The 24,225-nt window shown below is 47.0% G+C and overlaps 1 protein-coding gene across 4 annotated transcripts in view; it reads left to right on the top strand.

Annotated features, from left to right (window-relative positions):
- The window catches only part of RBFOX2 (RNA binding fox-1 homolog 2), a 190,953-nt gene that overhangs the window by 3,305 nt on the left and 163,423 nt on the right, over positions 1–24,225 (top strand). The window contains exon 1 of one of the 4 annotated variants that reach the window (XM_083156682.1): positions 23,163–23,411. The exons of the other annotated variants lie outside the window; for them this stretch is intronic. Coding sequence (XP_083012808.1) covers positions 23,385–23,411 — 27 coding nt within the window. The 5' untranslated portion in view covers positions 23,163–23,384. Of the gene's footprint in view, positions 1–23,162; positions 23,412–24,225 lie in introns of those variants that run through there. 4 annotated transcript variants of the gene reach the window in all.

Raw genomic sequence — 24,225 nt, 5'->3', positions numbered from 1 at the left:
GCCTCTACGGCCACCAAATACATACAAAGTGGCAGCATTGCACAGATCTCAGTGACGCATGCTGGAAACCCCCCTTGACAGACCAAGTTTTGTTTGTAGACGGAGACAGTCTATATTAACTGCTGCTGGGCAGCTCTCTGTGGGAGATAGCTGTGAGGGGAGGTGCAGGCAGGGCAGCGCCATGCGACAAGGTGGCCACAGAGATTGGATGCAGGAACCTGTCAGCAGCAGCGCCACTGCACAGCTGATTCAGGTCTGACTCAGCTGTGTAGCGGCACTGCTGCTGCTGACAGGTTCCTGCTCACCCCGCTCCTTCCGCCCCGGCCTGCCAACTAAATCTAAAAAAAAAAAAAGTGCGTGTGTCCCCGGACCCAGTCTCCGATATCATGCCCTGTAAACTGTACCTGCCCTACCCCCCCCCCCCCACACACACACACACAGCTTTGCTGTGATGTCGGCTGGCCTGAGGCTGCACTCTGGAGCAGCTGGGACTCGTCACTAAACTGCACTAGAATGAAGGATGTATATATGTATTTTATTTTGTGTGTGTGTGTGTGTGTGTGTGTGTGTATATATATAATATATATATATATATACACACACACACACACACACACACACACACCTCCATTTCCGCGCTAAATTCTGAAAAATTATTAGTTTGCTGCCTGTTTCCACAATACCCCTGTTGGCTGAGGGGAGTTAAGAAAAGATACGAGAGCAAGTGTGGAATGGTGCACTTCTCAACTTCAGTCCCAGTCCATAATATATTAAACAAAGTCCATAACTTGGTGTTATTCTCTTTATTAAAAGTCTTTTAAGACAAAACATGCTGTTTTCACCCACCGCGTTTCGCCCAACAAGGGGCTTCCTTAGAGGTATCAGCTTTATAGAATAATGTTGTAATAAAACTACAAACAAGATGGAAAGTGTGCGATTCTATCCTCTAAACCAGGGGTGTCCAAACTTTTTTGCGATGAGGGCCAGATTTGGTAAGGTGAAAATGTGTGGGGGCCGACCATTCAGCCTCGACATTCTTTGAACCATTAATCACATCAGAATGGTCTCCCACTCTGCCCCATCCACTCTGTCCCCCAGCCTGCCCCTTCACTGTATGTCCCCAAGCCTGCCACTCATTCACTGTATGTCCGCCAATCTGCCCCCATTCACTGCATGTCCCCCACTCTGCACCCACTCTGTCCCCCAGCCTGCCCCCCTTCTCCGAATGTCCATCACTGCCTCCATTCACTGTATGTCCCCAAGCCTGTCCCTCCTTCACTGTATGTCCCCCAGCCTGCTCCTCCTTCACTGTATGACTGCTATTTACAGTATGTCCCCCACTCTGCCTCCATTCACTATGTGCCCCATCCTGCCCCTCTTGCACTGTATGTCCCCCACTCTGCCCCCATTGACTGTATGTCTCCCTGCCTGCCCCCACAAGGGGCCCCCAGTGGATGTGAGCCAGAGGATGGAGAGGCAAAGCAGGAACTGCAAGCACAGGAGACCAATGCTTGGGCTCCCGCTGCCGCCCTCCTCCGCTCTACATGTTATGGGAGCAAGCTTCCCCCTTGCTGCCCCCCTCTCCGCACACAGCTGCCACTGATTGCAGAGGAGGGTGATATACGATTGTAGTAGCAGGGGTTCTGCCTGCTTCAGGCTGGAGGCTGCGGGCCACTTGAAGTGACAGCACGGGCCGCAATTGGCCCCCGGGCCAGACTTTGGACATGCCTGCTCTAAGCCGAAAGAGAAGGGCACCCAGCCTATGCTACTGTCTCAATCAGTTGATAACTGGCCCAAATGGCCCCGCCTCTAGTAGTAAGAGTTGTTTTGGGGTAATAAATGCGGGTATTCAAGTAGATCGCCCCTACAATTGGTCACCTGGATACATGTTCACTTGTCTGGCCCAGCAAGACTTTCCACCTTGTTTGTAGTTTTACTACAACGTTATTCTATAAATACCCCTCTGATACCCCTGAGGAAGCACCTTGTTGGGGAAACGCGTTGGAACAGTAGGTTTTGTCTTAAAAGACTTTTAATAAAGAGAATAACACCAAGTTATGGACTTTGTTTAATATATTATGGACTAAAGTTGAGAAGTGCGCCATTCCACACACATATATATATATATATATATATCAGTGTTGCCGACCCTCCCGGAATTATCGGGAGGATCCCGAAAATCGGGTCCTCCTCCCGGCCCCCCGGAAAGGTGGGCAACCCTCCCGGATTCCGGGGGACCCCCACGCCACCCCCCGATTGCGTCGTTTTCCCCATACTTTTGGATTGACATCCGTCAATCCGCGGGTCTCAGGAGGGGGCGGAGCTAAATCGCGTCATTTTAACCCCGCCCCCTCCACGAAGATCCGTGAATTGGGGGGTTTTACCATCCTGGGGGCGGGGCTTAATGATGTAAAGCTCAAGCCCCGCCCCCCGAACTGCAGCTGCAAGTCTCCTCTCCGGGCTTCTCCCGGAGAGGAGACAGAAAAAGTCGGCAACCCTGATATATATATATATATATATATATATATATATATATATATATATATATATATATATATATATATATATATATATATATATATATATATATATATATATATATATATATATATAACCAACCAGGGAGTGAGCGACACTCTATGGGACTTCAAAGGGTAATAATGCAGCTACAAGCTCCCGGAATCATCATCTCCAGCCGGCGGTGTGCGTTCCACAACGCTCTTTGATGATGTCACATGGAATACTGCAATGGTGGACAATGGTTATATGTATATATCTATATATACACAAACACACACACACACAGGTGAATGGGGCCTAGCAGAGAGGAGTGCATGGAATACTGCAATGGTGGACAATGGTTATATGTATATATCTATATATACACAAACACACACACACAGGTGAATGGGGCCTAGCAGAGAGGAGTGCATGGAATACTGCAATGGTGGACAATGGTTATATGTATACACACACACATGGGGCCCACCCGAGCAAACAGTGACATGGTCGGGTGCACGGTTGCCAAACCAGTGCTCTATACACACTATATACATTGGTGGCAACAGTGGGCATGCATAGGAGAGCATTGGGAGTGCAAACATACCAGGTTGTTGTTCTGGGAGATGAGACAAGAAGAAGAGTCCAACTGCTGCGCCAGCACTGTTTGCTATGTGGAAAAACATGGCGCCGGGGGAGTGTTTAGGAAATGCCACTCAAATAGGCTGGATCAAACGACGGACGCACCGACAGACGGCCGACGGAGGCGGCAAAAAACACTCACGATCTGCATGCGATTGACGGTCGGTCGGCCTGGGATTGACGGATCCTACCTGCAGCACGTAGGACCAAAGATGTGACCAAACGAGTGGCGTGTACGCGCATCGGATCAGAATGGGATCAAATAAATGACAAAAACGCACAAAAGTACATACAATCTGCATACAACCGGTCGGAATTGGATCTAAATTGACAAAATCGTGCCCTAGTCGTCCTGGTGTGTACCCAGCATAACTGTGAGCACAGCTCTCACCTATCAGCTCCCAGCGGTCTGACTGACTCTGCCCCAAAAACTAACAGGCAGAAGAACTGTTGAAGACAGAACAACCCGCGCGCTCAGCCGTGATAACATCCCCGGAAGCTGGCCTCTGGCCTTGTGGGATATGTAGTCTTCAGCGCTAATGCCCACCCTGCAGTAGTGTGCCGGAAGTGGCAGGCGTTATGGGATATGTAGTTTCCACTGGCCGCATTCGGCGTCTCTGGCTGTGCCGGCATCTATCATGCCTGCCAGCTACCGCTAGTTGTTTCAGTAGCTGCAGTGTCTTCTCCTGCGTGGTTCCCTGCACCGGCCAGCTGCGCTTTGATTCCTGATAAAGTTCCTGTTCGCAAAAAACGGTACATTCGGTACACATTTATTTAGCCGGTACAGACCGTGAAAAAACTGTACTGTACCGGCTAAATCGGTACAGTTGGAGGGTATGATACACTTGAAAACATTATTTGCATACTACTCATATAGTGGTTGTCATTTAGAAAGGTTTATTTACCCTTGAATTAAGAAAACATATCCTGATATCAATTGGTATAATAGACAAATCAAGATACAATGCTAGAGAACTACAGTGAATGTTTTGCAGCTGTTTCTGACACTACATCAGTTGTATCGAATGTGGTTCATGGCTGACTGTTAGTGTTTTAGGTACTCTTTACCTAGCACGGCGCCCACGATTTTGATCGTGGGCATCGCAGGTAAAAAAATCGTGGCCATTGCGGGCATTGAATGCACTAAAAATCGGGTGCGATGTGACCGACGCGATGCCCGCGATTTCCCATAGGGAACAATGTTAAATGTCTCAATTGACCCGATTTTCCTGTTCAATGCCTCAATTGACCCGATTTTCCATAGGAAACAATGTTAAATGGCCCACAGAGGCCAAATAGCCACCCTGAAGTGTGAAATGGCCCCCACAATTGTTAACGCCACCCCACGGTCAACGTGAACCCGAAGCGTGGCGAGCGCAGCGGTACGCGTCCTACGACCTTTTCATACCCCCACTATCCACGTCGGCGTGGAGTTGAGAATAGAATAGTGTGGTGAGCCCAAAACGCGGATACCTTCACAGGTAAACGCGTCCCTTCGCGGGCTTCACAGGTATCCGCGTCCCCTCGCGGGGCACGCTGCGCTCGACACGCTTCGGGCTCAGTGGCTCGCTGCGCTCGCCACACTATTCTATTCTCAACTCCACGCCGACGTGGATAGTGGGGGTATGAAATGGTCGTAGGACGCGTACCGCCGCCCCTCGCGGGCTCGCTGCGCTCGCCACTCTTCGGGTTCACGTTGATCGTGGGGTGGCGTTAACAATTGTGGGGGCCATTTCACACTTCAGGGTGCCTATTTGGCCTCTGTGGGCCATTTAACATTGTTTCCTATGGAAAAATCGGGTCAATTGAGACATTTAACATTGTTCCCTATGGGAAATCGCGGGCATCGCGTCGGTCGCATCGCACCCGATTTTTTAGTGCATTCGATGGGCGCCGTGCTAGGTAAAGAGTACCGTGTTTTATTTAAATTTGTACTCCAGATTATGTTCCTGGAGTTCTTCTCTTCGTCTGGTGAAACAGTCTGACATCATTCCAAATACAGCTTCATATTTGTCTCAGCTGTGCTGCATTACCCTCAATTCAGGGCTTGGCCAAGACCTAAAACTGCTACTCCATGAATATTTTACCTCTGCTTCTAAATTGAAACAGTGGATTCCAAGACCTCAAGGCAGCAGCATCTTCTGCTTGTGCATATGCTTGCATCAGCTGCCTGTGATACTTAACCCATTGTTTGCCATCATAGCACTTCTGGCATGTAGACAATGCAGCAGAATTATTTCCGGCCTTTTTCCTGTTAGCAACAGAGTTTCTAAATCTTAATTCAACATAGAGTATTAAAATCTAAAAATGTCAATCACTAAATATGTTTAAATACTGTGAACCATTGCAACCCCATATTATAAATCATCTTTGTAATGCATACATCCTCAACATTATATCTTTTACATTTGGTAATTGTGAATTCCATTAGGCGCCCCTAACAGCAACAAATGTGATAAATAGTTTGACTCCTGTTCACTTTTGCCTTCTCCTGGTTAGCATTTATTTAAAATATAAATCACTGTGAAATTTTGCATATTAGTCGCCAATCCATGTGTTTTTTTGTCAATTTGTCGTTGGATTTGTGGCCAATTTTGATGCTTTTTGAGGATTTTTTTCCCAATTTCTTTTTTTGCTGAAAATACATTTACGAAAATGGCTGCAATGGAAGAGTCACTCTAGTGTAGAAAGAGCAGAACAAGGACCAGATTTTAGATCCAAGAATTGTATAATAACTTGTCTATCACTAATCTCGGTTTAATGAGAATTTATAAAAAAAGACATTGTTCTAAACTGTTCTTGTAATCTATAGATACTTTGTAAAGTTCTCAATTCGCTATTCAAAATGCCTGTGTTGGCTTCTAAGGTGGGTATTCAATTTGTTTACCTATTCAATGCAGCCATTTTTGGACGTATTTTCTCCCATGCCAGGGGCAAACTCAGGATTTGTAAGGGGGGTTTCCAGAGAGGGGTGATCTCGATGGTTATTATGCAAACGTCAGAATCTCACCTGCCGGTATTCTGACAGAGGGGCGATCACAAAAAATCCCCTTGCAGGCTCTGTGGCTCACTGCGCTTGCCACAGGTTTTATTCTGCTTCTATGGGGGTCTTGGATTCTATGAGGGAGAATAGCCCCTGTTGGTTGGGATCCTGACTGTTCAGGATTTCGATGTCAAGATTTCCACATTGGTATACTGACCGTCGGTATCCCAATCGTTGGTCTGGGCAACAAATAAAATTTTTAAACGCTATTAATCACATGATTTTTCTGCAATTAATCTCATTGTTGGTGCCGTTTACCTACATGCACATTGCCAAGGGGATTACAAGCTTGTTGCTAGGGGTTCCATTCTCATTGCCATAGGGAGGTAGATGATTGTTGTCCAGGGGGAGGTAAATGCTCGTTGCCCAGTGGGAGGTAAATTCTCATTGCCCAAGGGGGTTAAATGTTTTTATTGTGGGGAGGAGTGGTGCCACAGCATTAGAGCACCACCAAAAATGGCCACCGTTGCAAAGGAGACAGCTGCTAGCATCTGTCAGTGTGACAGACACTAGAGATGCAGGAGTACCTCTAGCGTGTCTTCTCTGTGGTGGCAGTCATTTTTGGAGGGGCGCAGGGTCTCTACAATGCTGTGCAAAACACTTCGCCTCTGCGTCGCTGCTCCCCCTCAGCTCATTAATGCGTTCAAAAAATATTTATCAGCATTATAGTGTTAATGTAATAATAGCACGTTAAGCTGCCCAGCACTAATATTAATATATATATATATATATATATATATATATATCCGAGCAGAAGCAATTTGCACACTACCAGTACACACCAGGCGGGTGCTCAAAAAAACATGTAGAAAGTTTGTAGATGGACAATTAGAGGCTGGCACACCATTGCAAAAAAAGAGAAGTCTTTATAGTGAAAAAAGTGAAATCATTTTGCAGCAAGCGAAGGTATAATACAACCGTCCATACATCATGGTGAAACGGGATACATCACTGCAAACAAGTCAGTCAGGCTCAATATATATATATATAGGCAGTGGGCAGCAGCGCCAAGTACTTGGAGTGAGGACAGGACAGAGCCCTATCATTTAAATATCATTTAAAAAAAATGTTGTCTGTCAGGGGGTTTCTGGGTACTCAGACACCCCCCCCCCCCCCCGCACGCACCACTACATGCAGATTAAATGGCATTGTAGAAAAGGGAGGCTTAATTGCAGAATCTACATCCATTTTAGTAAAAAAAAAAAAGTGGATCTGCCAATCTATGTGTTTTCCTACTCCTTTTTTTTTTTACTTTTTTGAATTTCTGATGGTCGGATAGATTGAATAGGTCAGGGCTTGACAAATTTGTAAAAAATCTAGGAGCCAGAAAAAAAATAGTGACAGTGTGCGCCAAAAAGTAACACCATAATGCCTATTACATGTCACATACCCATTACATATTTCACCACATGCCACAATGCCCATTACACATTATGCCACACACCATAAAACCTATTGCATACTATGCCACACACAATAATGCCCATTACATATATCACACACCGTAATGCCCAGTACAGGGTAAACCAAACACAGTAATGCCCATTACAAATTATGCCACACACTGTGATGCCCATGACATATAATACCACACGCCATAATGCCCATGACACATTATGCCACATAAGTGCTGCTTACCTACATGTTCATTGCTATGGGTTTCTGGCTTGATGCCAGGCAGGGGCAGATCGAGGAAAAAAAAATATGGGGTGGGGGGGCACCACTGCAGGATCATGGATGAGGATCCAGGAGTTAGAGATTGGCAGGGAGAGCTGCCAGTAGCCTCTGCGTAAGCAGCGGGTTCCGTGGCTGGTTATCCTATCAGGAGCACTTACAGCAGCCTCGGGTGCCCCATTTAGCAGACACATAAGAAGATGGCCCCACGGTGGGTTATATGGTTCAATACAACAGCCAGCCCGGCGGCAGCCAGCAAACTGGTGCACACCTCTCCCGGCTGCCGCTGTATTAGAGAAGGTCCGCAGCGCGACAAGATGTCCACAGTAGTGCCCTGATGCCAGCAGTAAAACACATACAGTATAATACCCCCCAGCAGCAGTAATACTCACCACCACTACCTGGCCTCTTCTTTTGCTGCCTCCTTACTTATTGGGGGGAGAAGTCGAGGTCGCTCTTTTCCCACCACACTGGGTGACCCCAGCAGGCATTTGAAATCTGGCACCAGCTCGTGAGCCAGGGAGCCAATCACTGACCCTGGCGTCAGGCACCCGCGCTCCAATTGGCACCACATGAAAAATATAGACTATACCTCCCGAGTCCCTACAGCCAGGCTGTGCTGCCCTGCCAACTGTTTGGCCGGGTCTCTCTGCGGCCAGTTAAAGCACATGCCAGTCCGTCCCTGCTGAGCTGAGCAGAGGAGATCGCACAGCGATTACACGCTGCTGCGCTGAGTGGGAGAGGAGGCAGAGTGAGCAGGTACATGGGAGAGCTGCGGCGTGTCAGTGTGGCAGGGGGGAAGACAGATACATTTTACAGCTGACAGCCGCTCTCACCAGAGAAGGTGAGTGGCCTGTCAGCATGGCGTGGGGGTGGGGCGTAGCTGGAAGAGCTGACACGCTGCTCTGAGTTTAGCAGCGTGTCAGCTCTTCCAGCCACAGGCTGCTCCGTCCTGACCTATTGATGAGTGAGGCTGTCAGCCTATCAGCGGCCGGGCACAAGGGCACTTGTAAGTACAGGTTGAGTATCCCGTATTCGAGTATCCGTTATCCGAATTATTCCGAAAACCATACATTCCAGAAAGTGAAAAAAAAATATTTTTTTTTGCTAAAAACTCACTGGGGACATTTGTAACAGCACTACTGGTGACATGATATGTAACTGGCACTATATATGTGCAAGAAAATGATTGCTTGGCATTCAAATTCAATATCTGAGATAGTACACAAATTTTGTTTCATGTCTTGAAACCTTGTTTTTTGAACAAATAAAATATATTTGTGTGTATTTTGTGTGGTAATAAAATATATTTGTGTGTATTTTATGTGTTTATACAGCATACATGCAAGATACTTCAAAATACATAATTGAAATATTAAAATATTCCGAAATACGGAATAATCCGTTATCCAAAATTCTCCTGGTCCCGAGCATTTTGGATACGGGATACTCAACCTGTAGCAGAAAAAAACGGGCAGGGCGCAGCGCCCCGCAAAATGAAGCTAGTGGGAACGCTAATTATAACCCACTGCGAGGCCCACTGCTGTCCATAATTTCAGCCACCACTCTGCCCGGGGTTCTGCTTCCTGCCAAATCTGGTTGCCAGGAAGCAGAATCTGGTCGCCATGGCGACCTGGCCCCCGGGTTTTGTCGAGCCCTGGAATAGGTCAAAAGTAAAATCAACTGTTGGAAATATCGGCACACATTGAATACCCACCTAAATTCTTAATTGTATGAACTCTATTTAATGTTAGAATAGAATAATAATTTGTCACTACAACATTAAAAAATGTCAAGTGAAATTCACAAGGAAGAAAAGAAGAGAAGGAAATACTCATATTCAACATTCATATATCACAAAATAACAGATTAACAGATGGGAAAAAACTGTTCTGCAACCGGCTAGAACGGCAACTCAAGCACCTGTAACGTTTCCCAGGGGGCAACAGGGAGAAAAGAGAATAGCAGGGATGACTAGGGTTGTTTAATTACACAAAAGCATTTTATAAATCCTTTTCTTTTTATATTTTCAAATGATAAAATCCAGTGCTAATAGAGCTATATCCTGTAAACTCCCTACTGCACGCCTCCATGGTAACTGTTTTGACCCATGTTACCAAGCAGTTCTTCTGCCCCCTAATACAGTGTATTTTTTATTATTATTATTATTATTATTATTATTATTTTAGCATAATGTAGTGAAACCTAGCAGTATAGTATAATGGAAGAAATCGTTTTCTCAGGCACTATATATTTAAAAAAAGTTTTTTGGGAAAATGATCAACAGTTAATCTACAAAAAAAAAAACAGCAGCCTGTGAAAGCATGTACAGTACAGATATCTTAAAAAGGACCCCAATCGAACACACAATATAATGATCTCTGCACACATATATATATATATATATATATATATATATATATATATATATATATATATATATATATATATGTATTATCAAATAAAAATTTCAATAAAAAATATATTTTAAAAAACATCGCTGCTTTGACTATGGGGGAGATTCTGTAAAGCAAGAATGCGGTAAAAACCCCGTTATCAGGGTTTTTACCGCATTTTGATATGCAGCAAAACCCGCACGGCAAAAGCTGGCGATACCCCATAGAAGCCTATGGGCTTCTTAACACGACCCACTCCGCCCTGAACGGACCCCCGCCGCCTCGCGCTGACACCCCCCCCCCTCACCTGCTGTGTCCAGGCAGCACAGCGTTTGCTGCCTGGACCTGTGACCTCCTCCCTGCACTGTATCCTCTTCCGGGTGCAGGGAGAAGGAGGAGAGGCCACCCAGGCAGCAGCAGCCCCGGGTAATGGAGGGAGGGGGTAGCCGCCGGGACCCGCAGCACATCGCCAGCAAGATCGCAAAGGACAGCTCTTAAGCTGTCCTTTGCCATAATTATCGCATATGTTACAGCATATGCGATAATTAGGTCAGCGGTAGCTGGCGATGTGCGGTGGACAGGAGGCGTGGATGTTACAGCATCCCGCCCTGTATCCCAATTGTGTTGTCCTTTCCCTTTAAGAACTGATATTGCAATTCTGATGAATAGTTCAATACTTTTTGCTCTTGATCTCATATAGATGACTTCAGCATATATGTTAACCAATTACAATTTGTTACCTCTCCCAGATCAATTCAAAGGTGAAACTTAGGTCGCTGTTGCCTAACTGACCATTGTATGTTGGAATAGCTGCAGGAGGTGGGTGAGCGTTCCCTCCACGGTTTTCTAATGTGTAATTGCAAACCACCGCGCGTGGGGTAGTAGTCAAGAAGAGGTGCAGGAGGTGGCTATTTTAGACAGACTATGTCCACCAAGTGGGAAGGCAAATGTCTGTAATCGTGTTTTCGGCCATACCGCTGGTCCCAGCCTGCTCCGCAGCTCAAGATTGATGCATGGACCAGCATCCCCTATGAACGCGCTCACCCAAAGTTCTCAGAGCTGATTAACGGTTATAGGACAAATGCAACCAGCTGGAGATTATGTGGTCTTTGTCACTTTGCTTGCTGAAGATCCAAGCGCTATTAAACCTCTGGATGGATAAATTAAGGGGTGCATCAAATATCAGGGTCCTTCCATGTAAAGTCTGAGACCTGGCAGTCCCTGTGCACATTCGCACAGTGCAGCCGGCCGCGGGGCATGCTGGGGGGGATCTGTGATGGATCTCTCAAACAGCGATGCGGAGAGAAGGCTTCTATAGGATATCGCCAGATTTTAGTGCATTAAAACAGGGTTTTTACAGCATTTTCGCTTTAGTACATCCCACCCAGAATCTGGTTTCAAGAAACTCTGGCACTGAAGTCACCCCAGCTATACCCGCAGACTCGGGAGTACCTTTAGTTGAAAAAGAGTTCCCTTTGTTTAGTTTATGGGTGGATGCATCAAAGGATGCCGTTTAGGTGCATACAATGGATTGTGAGATGACTAGTCATATGCAGCAGCTTGGGACTATCTTCCGCCACCCCATGCCCCCCATTCTGTTTGTCAGGGCCACACGCACCCGGTGTATGCACATGCGCAGAAATGTGGCTGTGCATACGCCAAACATTGGTCCCCGTGTGAACGTTGGATGCAAACAGACCAGAATAAGGTCCAGTGTGTACATTGTGAGCACATTGGACCTTATTTAGGTCCATTCGCAGCGGCTGTTTGCATGGGGGCAAATGTCTTTTGTGCTTTGTATATAGCAGGCATGGCCAACCTGTGACTGTTGTGAAACTACAAGTCCCAACATTCCTTGCCACTGTTTTTCTATTAGGGGATGATAAAACTTTGGCAAGACATGCTGGGATGTGATGTTTCATAACAGTTGGAGAGTCCAATGCCAAGCAACGGTTGGAGTGCTTGGCAGACACTGAACTGTGGAGCAGTGGAAACTTTTTCTGTGAAGTGACTCTCTGTTTGGAAGTCAGATGGTTGAGTGTGGGTTTGAAGGACACTACCTGTTTGACTGCATTATGCCAACTGTGAAGTTTTGGTAGTGGAGGGATAATGGTATGGGATTATTTTTCAGGGATTGGTTTAGGCTCTCCAGTGAAGGACAATCTTCATATGTAAGCTCCTACCAGCAGGGCCCTCTTCCCTCATATGCTTTTCCTTCTCTTCTACTTAAACCATACTTGCCTACTTTTGAAAACTAGTTTCAGGGTAATAGAAATTTGCACAGTGCCTCATTGAGGGGGCGTCATGCTCCACTCAAAGGGCGTGTCTAGTTCCATATATGGAGAGATTGTGAAAAGAGATTGTGAACGTGGCCCCTAGAAACGTGGGTGTGTACTGCTACATCTGAGAGGAATCTTTTAAAATTATATATCCAAATGTAGATGAGCCCCAAAGCAGTTAGTAAGAGCTAATATACTTGCTAAAGTGCTGGGAAATGGTGCTGATGATTCAATGTAAATGTATCTGTCTCTCATTCCCCCTCCCCCCCCCCCCCCAAAAAAAAAATGTAACAGTGTAATGTGGGCTAGGTGAAATGAGGGAGATTGCTGCTATTTCAGGGAGTCTCCTGCAGAATGCAGTAGGCAACTATGACTCTTAAACCATCTTTGATGGCACCAAATACTGCATTTCTCTTACATTCTTATGGGATACAGGGAAGTCGTTCATAACGATGGGGAAAAGAGGATATTCGATGGAGACAGGCACATATAAAACTTTATACTGGGTGTACTGGCTCCTCCCCTCTGCTCCCCTCCCTCTAGTCAGTTTGAGAAATGTGCCTCAGGAAGAGCTCCAGAGAGTTTTATCTTCTGTTTAATTTCTTTATTATTTTGGGGCTGCTTGGACTTAACAGCAGTCCTGCGTCGTGGGAGACTAGGGGAAGGGTTCAGCTGCAGGCCACTTCATGGTCCCGAGCTGTCCCTGCCACAGGACCACCATCCTGAGTGGGTGATGTTACCGCGGGCATTGCGCTGCAGCGCGCACACCCCTGGCATGCCGCACACCCCTAGTCCAGTCTGAAGACGTCAGTGGTGAGTATTACCCTGGGGTCCCCGGGTAACGGTGCGGCAAGATGGCGGCGGCGGTATCGGCGGTGCCCTGCACAGGACCGCGCAACCCCCTGCCTACACTGGGACAGGGTACTGCCTCCTGTATTGTCCAGGGCAGTTACCAGAGAGGTTTGGACATTTTTCAATGAAAAATTCGTCTTGAAAAAGTTCCCACTTGACTGAAGGGGACGAAACGCGTTGACGTCATACCCACTTGATCCACGCAAGCAGACACCTGTCAACCCACAAACTGAAGCGCAGCTCTCTACACGCTGCTGCTCTTTTGCCGCTACACGCTGTTTCCAACATCTCCTTGGAGCTCGATATTGCCGTGCACTTCTACCATCAAGCCGGCATAAGTGCGGCGTTCCCGCTCACCACCGGACTCTGCCAGCTGCTACTACAGCACCCGCTCAGCCAGCATATACCACGGGCGGCTTTGCAGCCATACACCGGCATCATCTCCAGCCGCAGGTACGCGGCGCTGACAAGCGGCTCCGTCACCAGCACAGGTATTACCTGCCGCCGCACCATCGCCTCCCATCTCCATCTATCAGCTGAAGTGCAGCGGATCCCCCCACGCTGCCGGCCATCAGCTGTCTCACCCAGTGTGCCCACTCTGCACTAGAGATTCTGGACATCCACACTATACAATATCTCCTCCCCATTGTGGCAAGCGAAGGTAAATTCTATACCTAACCATTGGCTGGATATACTGGCATATGCTGAGAGGAGCACCTAAAGCTTTACATTTGTGAAGAGCTATAACGTAACACCTGACAACTAAAGTGCTGGAGTAACTCCAATTCTAAACTCTATACATCCAAGGGTGAGCATATGTGAAATTACCTGTGTTCTTATTTTCACTATTGCTACTGTCCATAATTAAGACTCTCAGTCCTGGACATTTCTTCACTATACTAAGTGAATATTCTACAAATTTATTGTAGCTTAGTAATTTACCAAGTGTCTGCTGCTAACGATCTCTATTAATTTTTATTCAATCGGATACCACCAATGGTGTATTGTTTATATATATAACTACACCTAATTATGAAATTGTTTTATTAATTTTATGTCTATAAATGTTAATTTGTATATCTTTTTTCTATTTTCCATATAAAATAATTTAAATTTAAACAGTGTGTCCATTACTCATTCAATCTTATGCCACCCATTAATGTGTCTATAGTTTAAATCAATTGTTTAATAACAGCAGCGCAATCTACTCCAACACCCCCCCTTCCCATTTTTCAATGTCAGTCTAAGTATAAAACGCAGGTAAGCTCCGGCGCCATTACGCTGGGCGGAGCTTACCCAGAGTGGGACCATAGCTCTGTGAGGGCACCAAAACCTGCTTCCTGCTTCTTCCCTGGCTGCTGGAAACGCCATTGTACTGCTCCAGACACTCCTCAGCGGTGTGGAACAGAGGGAATCTGCTTGCAGAGACAGCTTCAGGTTTTCAGCGCTTGTGTACCTGTACACTTGCCTGCATACATTGTAAAGTACTGTTAAGATTACTGTACTTTTTACCAGCTCTTAAAATTGGAGAGCTAAGGTTGTTTGGTGTATTGGTCCCCTCCATTACCCTCTGTACACCACCCCACTAGCTTGTTAAGCTATACAAAATCAGATAGTAACTACACATAGTAATTATCTGTATAAATCACACTGCATATCCACTGTGTTTGCTCTGTGTGTGAGGGGAGACTGTTGTTTGTCACAATGGTGAGGAAACTTACATGTATGGTGTGCAGTGATAAGTTTGTGCCAGCATCTTCATCACAAGTTACTTGTGGGCCATGTATGTCCCCACAAAGTAGTGGGGTTCCCCCACAACTTACTGGACCGCAGAGTAGCACACAGGACAGCTCACAGGAGCCTGCCTGGGCAGCAGGGATGAAAGCCATGCTTGAAACTGTAACTACACAGTTAACTGCTACAGCAGCACAGACCCAGAGGGTGCAGAGGGAGCTTGCTATCGTCTCTGCCAGAGTTGATATAATAACTCCTACCCCTGGGGAAACTCGTAAGAGAAGTGCCCCCTCTCAAACCCATGAATCTGGGGCAGATGATGGGGATGATGATGATGATGATATTGGAGATGCAGACGCGGGTGATGAGGAGTCTGATGCTTCACAGTCGCTGCTCAGGGGCACAGAGCCATTAATTATGGCAATCAGGGAGGTGTTGGACCTTCCCTTAGCTGAGTCCTCTGAAGGGGATGCTTTCTTTGCTACTCAGAAAAAGCAACAGGTTGTTTTCCCTGAGCAGTCTGACCTGGAAAATACTTTCAAGTCAGCATGGAAAAACCCAGAAATGAGGTTTAAAGTGGCTAAGAAATTTAGAGCCACGTTCCCTTTTGATCCTGCGGGACGCAAGGTGTGGGAGGAGCCACCGGAGGTTGATTCTTCTGTGTCTCGCCTAGATAGTGCTTCCAGTACCAGGGTCGTCTTCACTGAAAGACGCCACGGACAGGAAGGTTGAAAATACCCTTAAGTCCATTTTTACTGCTAGTGGCGCGTGTCAGCGTCCTGTCTTAGCAAGTTGTTATATGGCTAAGTCTATATACACGTGGGCCTCCCAGATCCAGGAAGGTCTTCTGGGTGACATGACAGTAGTGCAGGTGTCTGAAAAATTACACCATATTCAGGACACAGCTAAAGTTCTGTGTGAAGCGCAGAAGGAGTTAGGAGCCATTAACGGCCGTAACTCAGCCATGGCGGTGTCGGGGCGCAGATCCCTCTGGCTGCGGCAGTGGGTAGCTGACGCTGACTCCAAACGGAGTGTAGAAAACCTCCCCTTCACAGGCGGCAGGTTGTTTGGGAGTGATTTAGATGAGTTAATCTCTAAAGCCACAGCAGGGAAGTCCACATTCCTGCCATCAAACCCACAGGCGCCCAAGCATCCTTTCCAATCTCACTCCCAGCAGTCCTTTCGGGCAACTAAATTCCATCCAAAGGCCTGGGGTGGCTCTAATGCTGCCAGAGGCTCCCGAGCTAAATTCAGGAAGCCTTCTGCTTCAGTCACCACAGAGCGGCCATCCGGGGCAGCTGCAGGTAAACCCGCAGCATGACGGTGGGGCTCCACCAATAGCTCCGGCCGAGGTGGGAGCCAGACTGGCGTTCTTCGGCCATGTTTGGGAAGCCTCGTGCCTAAATTCTTGGGTACAGGCTCTTATTACGCAAGGCTACAAGCTGGAGTTTGCAGTTCAGCCACCTCAGAGGTTTTTCAAATCAGGCCTCCCAGCGTCCCCAGAGGACCAAATGGTTTTGCAGCAAGCAATCCAAAAGCTGGTACAGGCCAGGGTAATCGCCCCGGTCCCTCCCCTGGAGAGGGGGCAGGGCTATTACTCAAATTTATTTGTAGTCCCAAAACCGGACGGGTCAGTACGCCCGATACTGAACCTAAAATCCCTGAACCCTTTCTTGACTGTAACCAAGTTCAAGATCTAGTCATTGCGGGCTGTCATAGCGGCACTGGAGGAGGGGGAGTTCACATCCCAATATGGTCCCCTCATCAAAAATATCTGAGGTTTGCGCTGCTGAACGATCACTATCAGTTCCGCGCACTGCCATTCGGCCTGTCCTCAGCCCCGCGCATATTCACCAAGGTGATGGCGGAGATGATGGTGGTTCTTGGGAAACAAGGGATTTGTGTGATACCATACTTGGACGACCTGCTGGTAAAGGCGCGGTCACCAGAGGAATTGCAGGCAGCCTTACAAATTACCAGGCAGACCCTGTCGGGTCATGGTTGGCTCCTGAACCTAGCAAAGTCCTCTCTGATCCCTTCACAGAGACTCCAGTTCCTGGGGATGGTGCTGGACACGGCTCTCATGAGAGTGTCCCTGCCACAGGACAAGATTGTAGACATTCAACAGCTGGTCACAGACTTGTTGAACCCCCCCTAGGTGACAGTGCACCAGTGCATTGTCCTATTAGGAAGGATGGTTGCCTCATTCGAGGCTCTCCAATTCGGGAGGTTTCACAGCAGGGTTTTTCAGCTCGACCTCCTGAGCAAGTGGTCCGGTTCACATCGCCAGATGCATCGGCGGATTGTGTTGTCATCTCGGACCAGACTGTCACTACAGTGGTGGCTCCACACGCCCAACCTACAAGCAGGGCGTCGGATTGGCAACCAGGATTGGGTTTTAATCACCACGGATGCGAGCCTCCTGGGATGGGGTGCAGTGACCATGGGCCAGTCCTTTCAGGGCAAATGGACCCTATGGGAAACACGCCTCCATATCAACAACTTGGAGTTACGTGCTGTGTGTTATGCACTTCTGAAGGCGGCCCCTCTCCTCAGCGGACAGGCGGTCCGCATCCAATCAGACAATGCCACTACTGTGGCGTTTCTGAACAGGCAGGGCGGGACCAAGAGCAGACCCTGCATGCGGGAAGCAACAAAGATCCTGTCCTGGGCAGAGAGTCACTGTCAGGCTCTTTCTGCCATATTCATACCCGGGGTGGACAACTGGGAAGCAGACTTCCTCAGTCGCCACGAGCTCCATCCCGGGGAATGGAGTCTACACCACCAGGTGTTCAGTGCCCTGGTGGCTCGGTGGGGGACCTCACTAGTAGACTTGATGGCATCAAGACACAATTGGAAAGTATCCAGATACTTCTCCAGGGCGAGAGACCCTCAGGCAGAAGGAGTGGACGCCCTCTCCATACCGTGGACGTTCCACAGCCTGATTTATGTCTTCCCACCGATTCCCCTAGTGGCTCGGGTGTTAAGGAAGATAAGAAGAGACGGAGCCGAGGTGATTCTTGTGGCTCCGGACTGGCCACGAAGAGCGTGGTACCCAGATCTTCTAAGTCTTCAAAGGGACTCGTGGCGCCTACCTCTGCAAAGAGACCAGCTCATGCAGGGCCCGTGCGTCTTCCAGGCCTTGGAACAGCTGCGTTTGACGGCCTGGAAGTTGAGTGGCAGATCCTGACACAGAAGGGATTTCACACTTCAGTCATCAGAACTATGACAAGTGCAAGAAAACCGGTAACGGCTGCACATTACCACCATATCTGGAAGAGATATGTGGGTTGGTGTGAACAGGAAAAGTTTACTCCATCAGAGTTTAAACTTGAAAGATTTCTCAGATTTCTTCAATCAGGTCTGGACCTGGGCCTACGTTTAGGCTCCTTGAAGGTGCAGGTATCTGCACTATCTGTCTTTTTCCAAAAGAAGCTGGCTAATATACCTGAAGTGCAGACATTTCTGCAAGGAGTATTGCATATACAGCCTCCTTTTGTGGCCCCTACTCCACCATGGGACTTGGATGTCGTTCTGACGTTCCTAAAATCCTCCTGGTTTGAGCCATTGGAGGAATTTGAATTGAAATATCTGACATGGAAGACGGTGGTCTTACTAGCCCTAGCTTCGGCTAGGAGGGTCTCTGAGCTAGGGGCATTAACTTGCAAGAGCCCATATTTGATCTTCTATGAAGACAGGGCAGAATTACGCACTAACCCGCGTTTTCTTTCTAAAGTGGTGTCTGCGTTCCATGTGAACCAGCCAATTGTGGTTCCGGCTAGTGGGCCTCATTCTGAGGTGCCAACATCTTTGGATGTGGTAAGGATTCTACGGATCTACATCAGGAGAACAGCGAGAATTCGCAAGACTGATGGACTTTTTGTCCTTTATGATGCCCAAAAGATCGGGCGTCCTGCTTCTAAGCAGTCTATTGCACGTTAAACAGGCTTATGTGGTAGCAAAGCTTCCTATGCCTGCTGGGGTGAAAGCCCACTCAACTCGTTCAGTGGGGACTTCCTGGGCGGCTGCCCGAGGAGTGTCGGCCTTACAATTGTGTAGAGCCGCCACATGGTCAGGCCAACACACTTTTGTCAAGTTTTACAAATTTGATGCTTTGGCCACTGAAGATACTCAGTTTGGGCAAGCGGTGCTGCGGCAATCTCCGCACAATCCCGCCCGTTCTGATGTCTTTGGTATATCCCCATCGTTATGAACGACTTCCGTGTATCCCATAAGAATGTAAGAGAAAATAGGATTTTAATACCTACCGGTAAATCCTTTTCTCGAAGTTCTTATGGGATACAGGGCGCCCGCCTCTGTGCGGAGTTTTGCCTTACTCACTTTGGTGAGATGTGGACCAATACTGGGTCCTTCTGTTACCTTTTGTTCCTTGCGGGCATAAGGGTGTAGGTTACCAAGGTAAACTTACTGTTTACATCGTGTACCTTAGCTGTTCACGAGTGTCTGTTGTCACTTAGGTGATAGTTCTTATTAAGATGTTCCAGTTGGAACACAGTTGTTGTCAATGATTGACATGTTCTAAGGCCCTGAGACTTCCCATGTTCTGTGGTCGCTACAGTGGTCTATGTATGTTGAATGTATGTTGGGTGTGCTGGATGAATCTCACCACGGTAAATATTACACATATTCCTCTCATATTGTTCTTCTCCTTCGGCACAGTTTCTATTAACTGACTAGAGGGAGGGGAGCAGAGGGGAGGAGCCAGTACACCCAGTATAAAGTTTTATATGTGCCTGTCTCCTTCGGATATACTCTTTTCCCCATCGTTATGAACGACTTCCCTGTATCCCATAAGAACTTCGAGAAAAGGATTTACCGGTAGGTATTAAAATCCTATTTTTTCTGCCATGCTGATACTTTTTCCAGTGTCCTCTGCTGATGCAGCAATGTTTATGTACCCTGTACTTGTCCTCTATTGTATTCTACTGTAAGTCACTGTTTTGCTTATTCCTTTATGTACTCTGTAATTGGGTGCTTGGAATCCCCTGTGACACCATATAAACCATGGGTCTTCAAACTGTGGTCCTCCAGATGTTGTGAAACTACAAATCCCAGCATGCCTTGCCACAGTTTTAACACTCCCTTATAGCAAAACTGTGACAAGGCATGCTGGGATTTGTAGTTTCATAACATCTGGAGGGCCACAGTTTGAAGACCCATGATCTAAATAAACAGTGCTTAAAAGTGGTCCTAGGGAGTGGTGGAACTTGCCGCTCTACACTCACCCTTGTGGGCCACACCCCTAGCACCTCCCACCTGGCATAAGCCACACACCATGACTCTGCCACTTTAAGTATGTTAATTGCTTATACATTTGCTGTTGGAAATTATAGCTAGGCAAAGGGTTTTTCTTGTGTTTGCGGAGAGGCAAACTGAAAGAAAGTAAAAAAAGTCCAAAAAAGCGTTTACTTTCTTTCGGTTTGCCTCTCCACAAACACAAGAAAAACCTTTTGCCTAGCTATTGTTATTTAACGCTGGGCGCACCACCAACCATATAAAATCATATAACTATAATAATCAGATTGTAGTTATTTATGTTGGTTTTCATTTCGACTTTTACTAAATTGAATCTTGCCAGTGCGGGTCCTCCTCTAAATCGGACTTGAAATTATATCCACGCAGTATGGATATGAATATATGTGCTGTTCAATTTAAATATGGGTCACTACAAGCTGTGTGATGTAAATATGGGTCACTACGCACTGTGACCCATAATCAAATTACATGGCGCGTAGTGACCCATAGTCACATTACACGGTGCGTAGTGATTCATATATACACATATACATACCTCCCAACTCTGGCAGTTCAGCAGGCGGGACGTTCGGGGGGCGTGACCTAATTTGGGGGCATGGCCTATAATCGCAGCTCTTCCGCGAGGCCACGCCCCCATTTTGCCGCTATGGGGGCATGACCCAGAGGCTCTGTGAGCCTCTAGCCATGCCCCCAGCCCCCTGGCTGCGGGAATAGACGCTGTGCGCATGCGCACAGCGTTTATTCCCCGCTGCTTAGCAGCTGACAGGGGGGACTCCCAACAGCCCCCCCACACCGCGGGACACTGCCGCCCGCGGGTGGGACAGGCCCTGACAATCGGGACTGTCCCGATAAAATCGGGACTGTTGGGAGGTATGCATATATAAAATCTATAAAGTTCTCTTGTATATGATGTTCTCTTATATATGATGTTCAAATATGTTTAAAATATGTACAGATGGAGCCGCTCTCATACAGCGGGGGTCTGGTTGTCAGATCACAACCACCAGCCCCCGCCAGCCGCTGGAAGGGGACGCATGACACGCACGCACATCCCCTTCGGTCTCCGCTGCCTCCCTGTTGCTGACTGGCGGTCCCCCCAACCATGCCCATCTCTCAGAAGTGGAGTTGTGCAGAGTTCGCGTCCCCTGTTGCCCGAAAACTGGGAGACGCTCGCTGGACTGGAGGGGTCCCAATCAGATGGAGCGCCTCTCCGCCGTTGCAATGTAATCTAGTGCAAAACGCAAGGGGGGGAATTTACTAAGATGTGTAATCTACTTCACATGTGATGTTGCTATGGACAACTAATCAGATCCTGTCTACTATCTTCTAGAGGGTGCTAAATAAATAGGAAGAGTGGGAACGCGCCTCAGATTGGAGTCGGAGGAAAATGACATGCAATGACACTTTTCATCTGATCCCTCGTTCCGAAAGCTCTGAGCCAGATGAAAGTGGCCATATCGCACTAGTGGATGGGGGCCTTTATATTTGCCCCACCTGTAGTGCACATGGTTTTGCCCATTTGGGAAAGATTTCAATGCAGTCGAAAATGGTTGCATTGAATAATGTAGATGTGTGCCGATATTTCTGACTGTCAGAAATATCGGCAGACATTGAATACTCCACATAGGCTTAATCCTCATACGCACTGGACATTTTTGCCCCGTGTGTATGAGGAGCGATGATGTGAAAATCACTTAGTGCATACACACTGAGCGATTTTCGCCTGACCCACCGATTTTCACAATGTGAACCACTTTCCATAGCTGTTTACTCGGCTGATAAAATAGCCTGACGGCTGTCAATGATGCGGGAGCATGGGGCATAGACGCTGGGGGATTTTGAGCTGAAAGTAGCTCAAAACACCAAAAGTGAGCTACTTTTAGCTCAAAATCGACCAGTGTCTATGGGCCTTTAAAGGATGGCATTAACCTACTGGACAAACAATGAGTTTGGTATATAGGGGTCAGACCTTAGTTACTATTGATGAATAAGGGGACTGGGGTCTACAGCACTAATTTAGCCTTTTGCAGACTTCTGCACATAGCATAATCATCTATATAGATGTCTAGTGTCCATTTGTGTGATCACGAAACACTGCCATCTGTTGGCAGCGAGTGAGACTAAATCTCTTTCTCTCACACATGCACAAACAGAGGCAATAAAAAGGTAGCAGACTAGCTGTTGAAGCATTTGCTTTGAGTGGGCTTACTAGCGCACATATAATTATCTAGAAAGTACTTTCTGTATGATTATCTGAAAAATGTACTTGATAAAAAGACCCCTTAAGGTCCATCAAGAGAAGCCTCTATGGCTGGGGCAGACTTTGTGATTAGTAGCAAAATGAGTGTAATACACTGCTCATTTATTTTTGGTGAGTCACCTTAACATCTGGTTTATGTGTGGCCTGTTGTGAACCACTCCTCACATTTATGTTACTATTTACTTATTTTTACACAATCTGGTTTGGCATGTTTTACTGTCATAACTTTATTCTTTTTCTTCACTACTTTCTAGCGTTGCATATTGTTTCTTTCTAATACTTTTAACATCGTATATGACTTTTTTTTCCATCTGTTTCTCTGCTTCACACACCTCCCAGTCTGTTTTTACTCTCTTGCCATGTGTAATGAGAGATGTGTCCCTTCTAGTCAGCCAGGCAGGAGAGGAAAGGGGGAGGGGAAAGGAAGAGACAGGAGAGAGCTGGGACTCGCCAGTCTGGGAGGGGGAGGAAGGAGAAAGAGGAGTGGCAAAGCAGTGATAAATTACCACTAGTGTCAGAAGGAGGAGCTTGGTCCTGAAAGAGAGAACGAGAGAAAGGGAGCAAAGAAAGATAGGAAGGAAGGAAAGAGTCATACACAAGGACATACAAAGAAGAATCTCTCAGAAACCTTACCTAATCAATACTGCCTGAATATTACTTCGTGAGGTGTCGGAGAATCAAATCTTCTCCTCAACCCTCTTTCTTGCTTCTCTCTCTTTGGTTGGTTTATGGAGAAGAATAAAATGGTTTCGCAGGTAAGGCTGCAATATGTTTTTCCCTGTTCATATGACCGCTCTCTTACCATCTTTATTGGTTTACAGACCCCCACCCCCTTCTTTCCTCTCCACCTCTCCCCATCCTTTGTGCTTTTGTCTTTGTTTCTGGCCATAATTAGTACCATGTGCGGATTTTTCCACCCTAGTCTCTTATTCTATAGTGAAATAACGCTCTCCAACCATTGCTTGTTCTATATCTACTGATTATGAAGTTACCGTGTATATGTGTGTGTAAAATATAAATATATATATATATATATATATATATATATATATAAATAGTCTGTTCCATGTTTATTAATTTAATGTAATTGGAATGACTGATAATCCGTGTCTTCCATATTTGTGCTGTGCTTTTATCATCATTGCAAGCGCTCTGTTGTCGCCACTATTTTGCACTATGCTCAATGTCGCTGTGATCGTCTACATATACCTAGGCTGGGGCATTCCCGGGCCATTGCAGACTGCGCAGGGAATCCTGCAGGAGGGTAGTAGTCTTCCCACATTATATATCCCCATTATCAGGGAGTGTGTGTGTGTGTACGAAAAGGAAGAGGAGGGGGGAAGAGGGCACAAAATTGAAGGTGAAAACAATCTGGAGAGAGACCGCAGAGTGCGAGACACAGCCATTCCGCTGTGGGAGAAGCAGGGAGGGGGATCATCAGGAGGATCCCTGCACCTTGTTGCAGTAGAGTGCTGCTGCTTTTGTTGCTGGGATAACCCTTCTCTTTAGGGCAAAGGGGGAGGGGGGGGCGGGTGACTTTGCACACCGCCATCTCGCATGCTTAGAAAT

This window comes from Crinia signifera, chromosome 8, assembly GCF_055691185.1.
Source record: "Crinia signifera chromosome 8, ASM5569118v1, whole genome shotgun sequence".
Classification (NCBI taxonomy): domain Eukaryota; kingdom Metazoa; phylum Chordata; class Amphibia; order Anura; family Myobatrachidae; genus Crinia; species Crinia signifera.
This window is presented reverse-complemented; position numbering and strand designations above follow the sequence as displayed.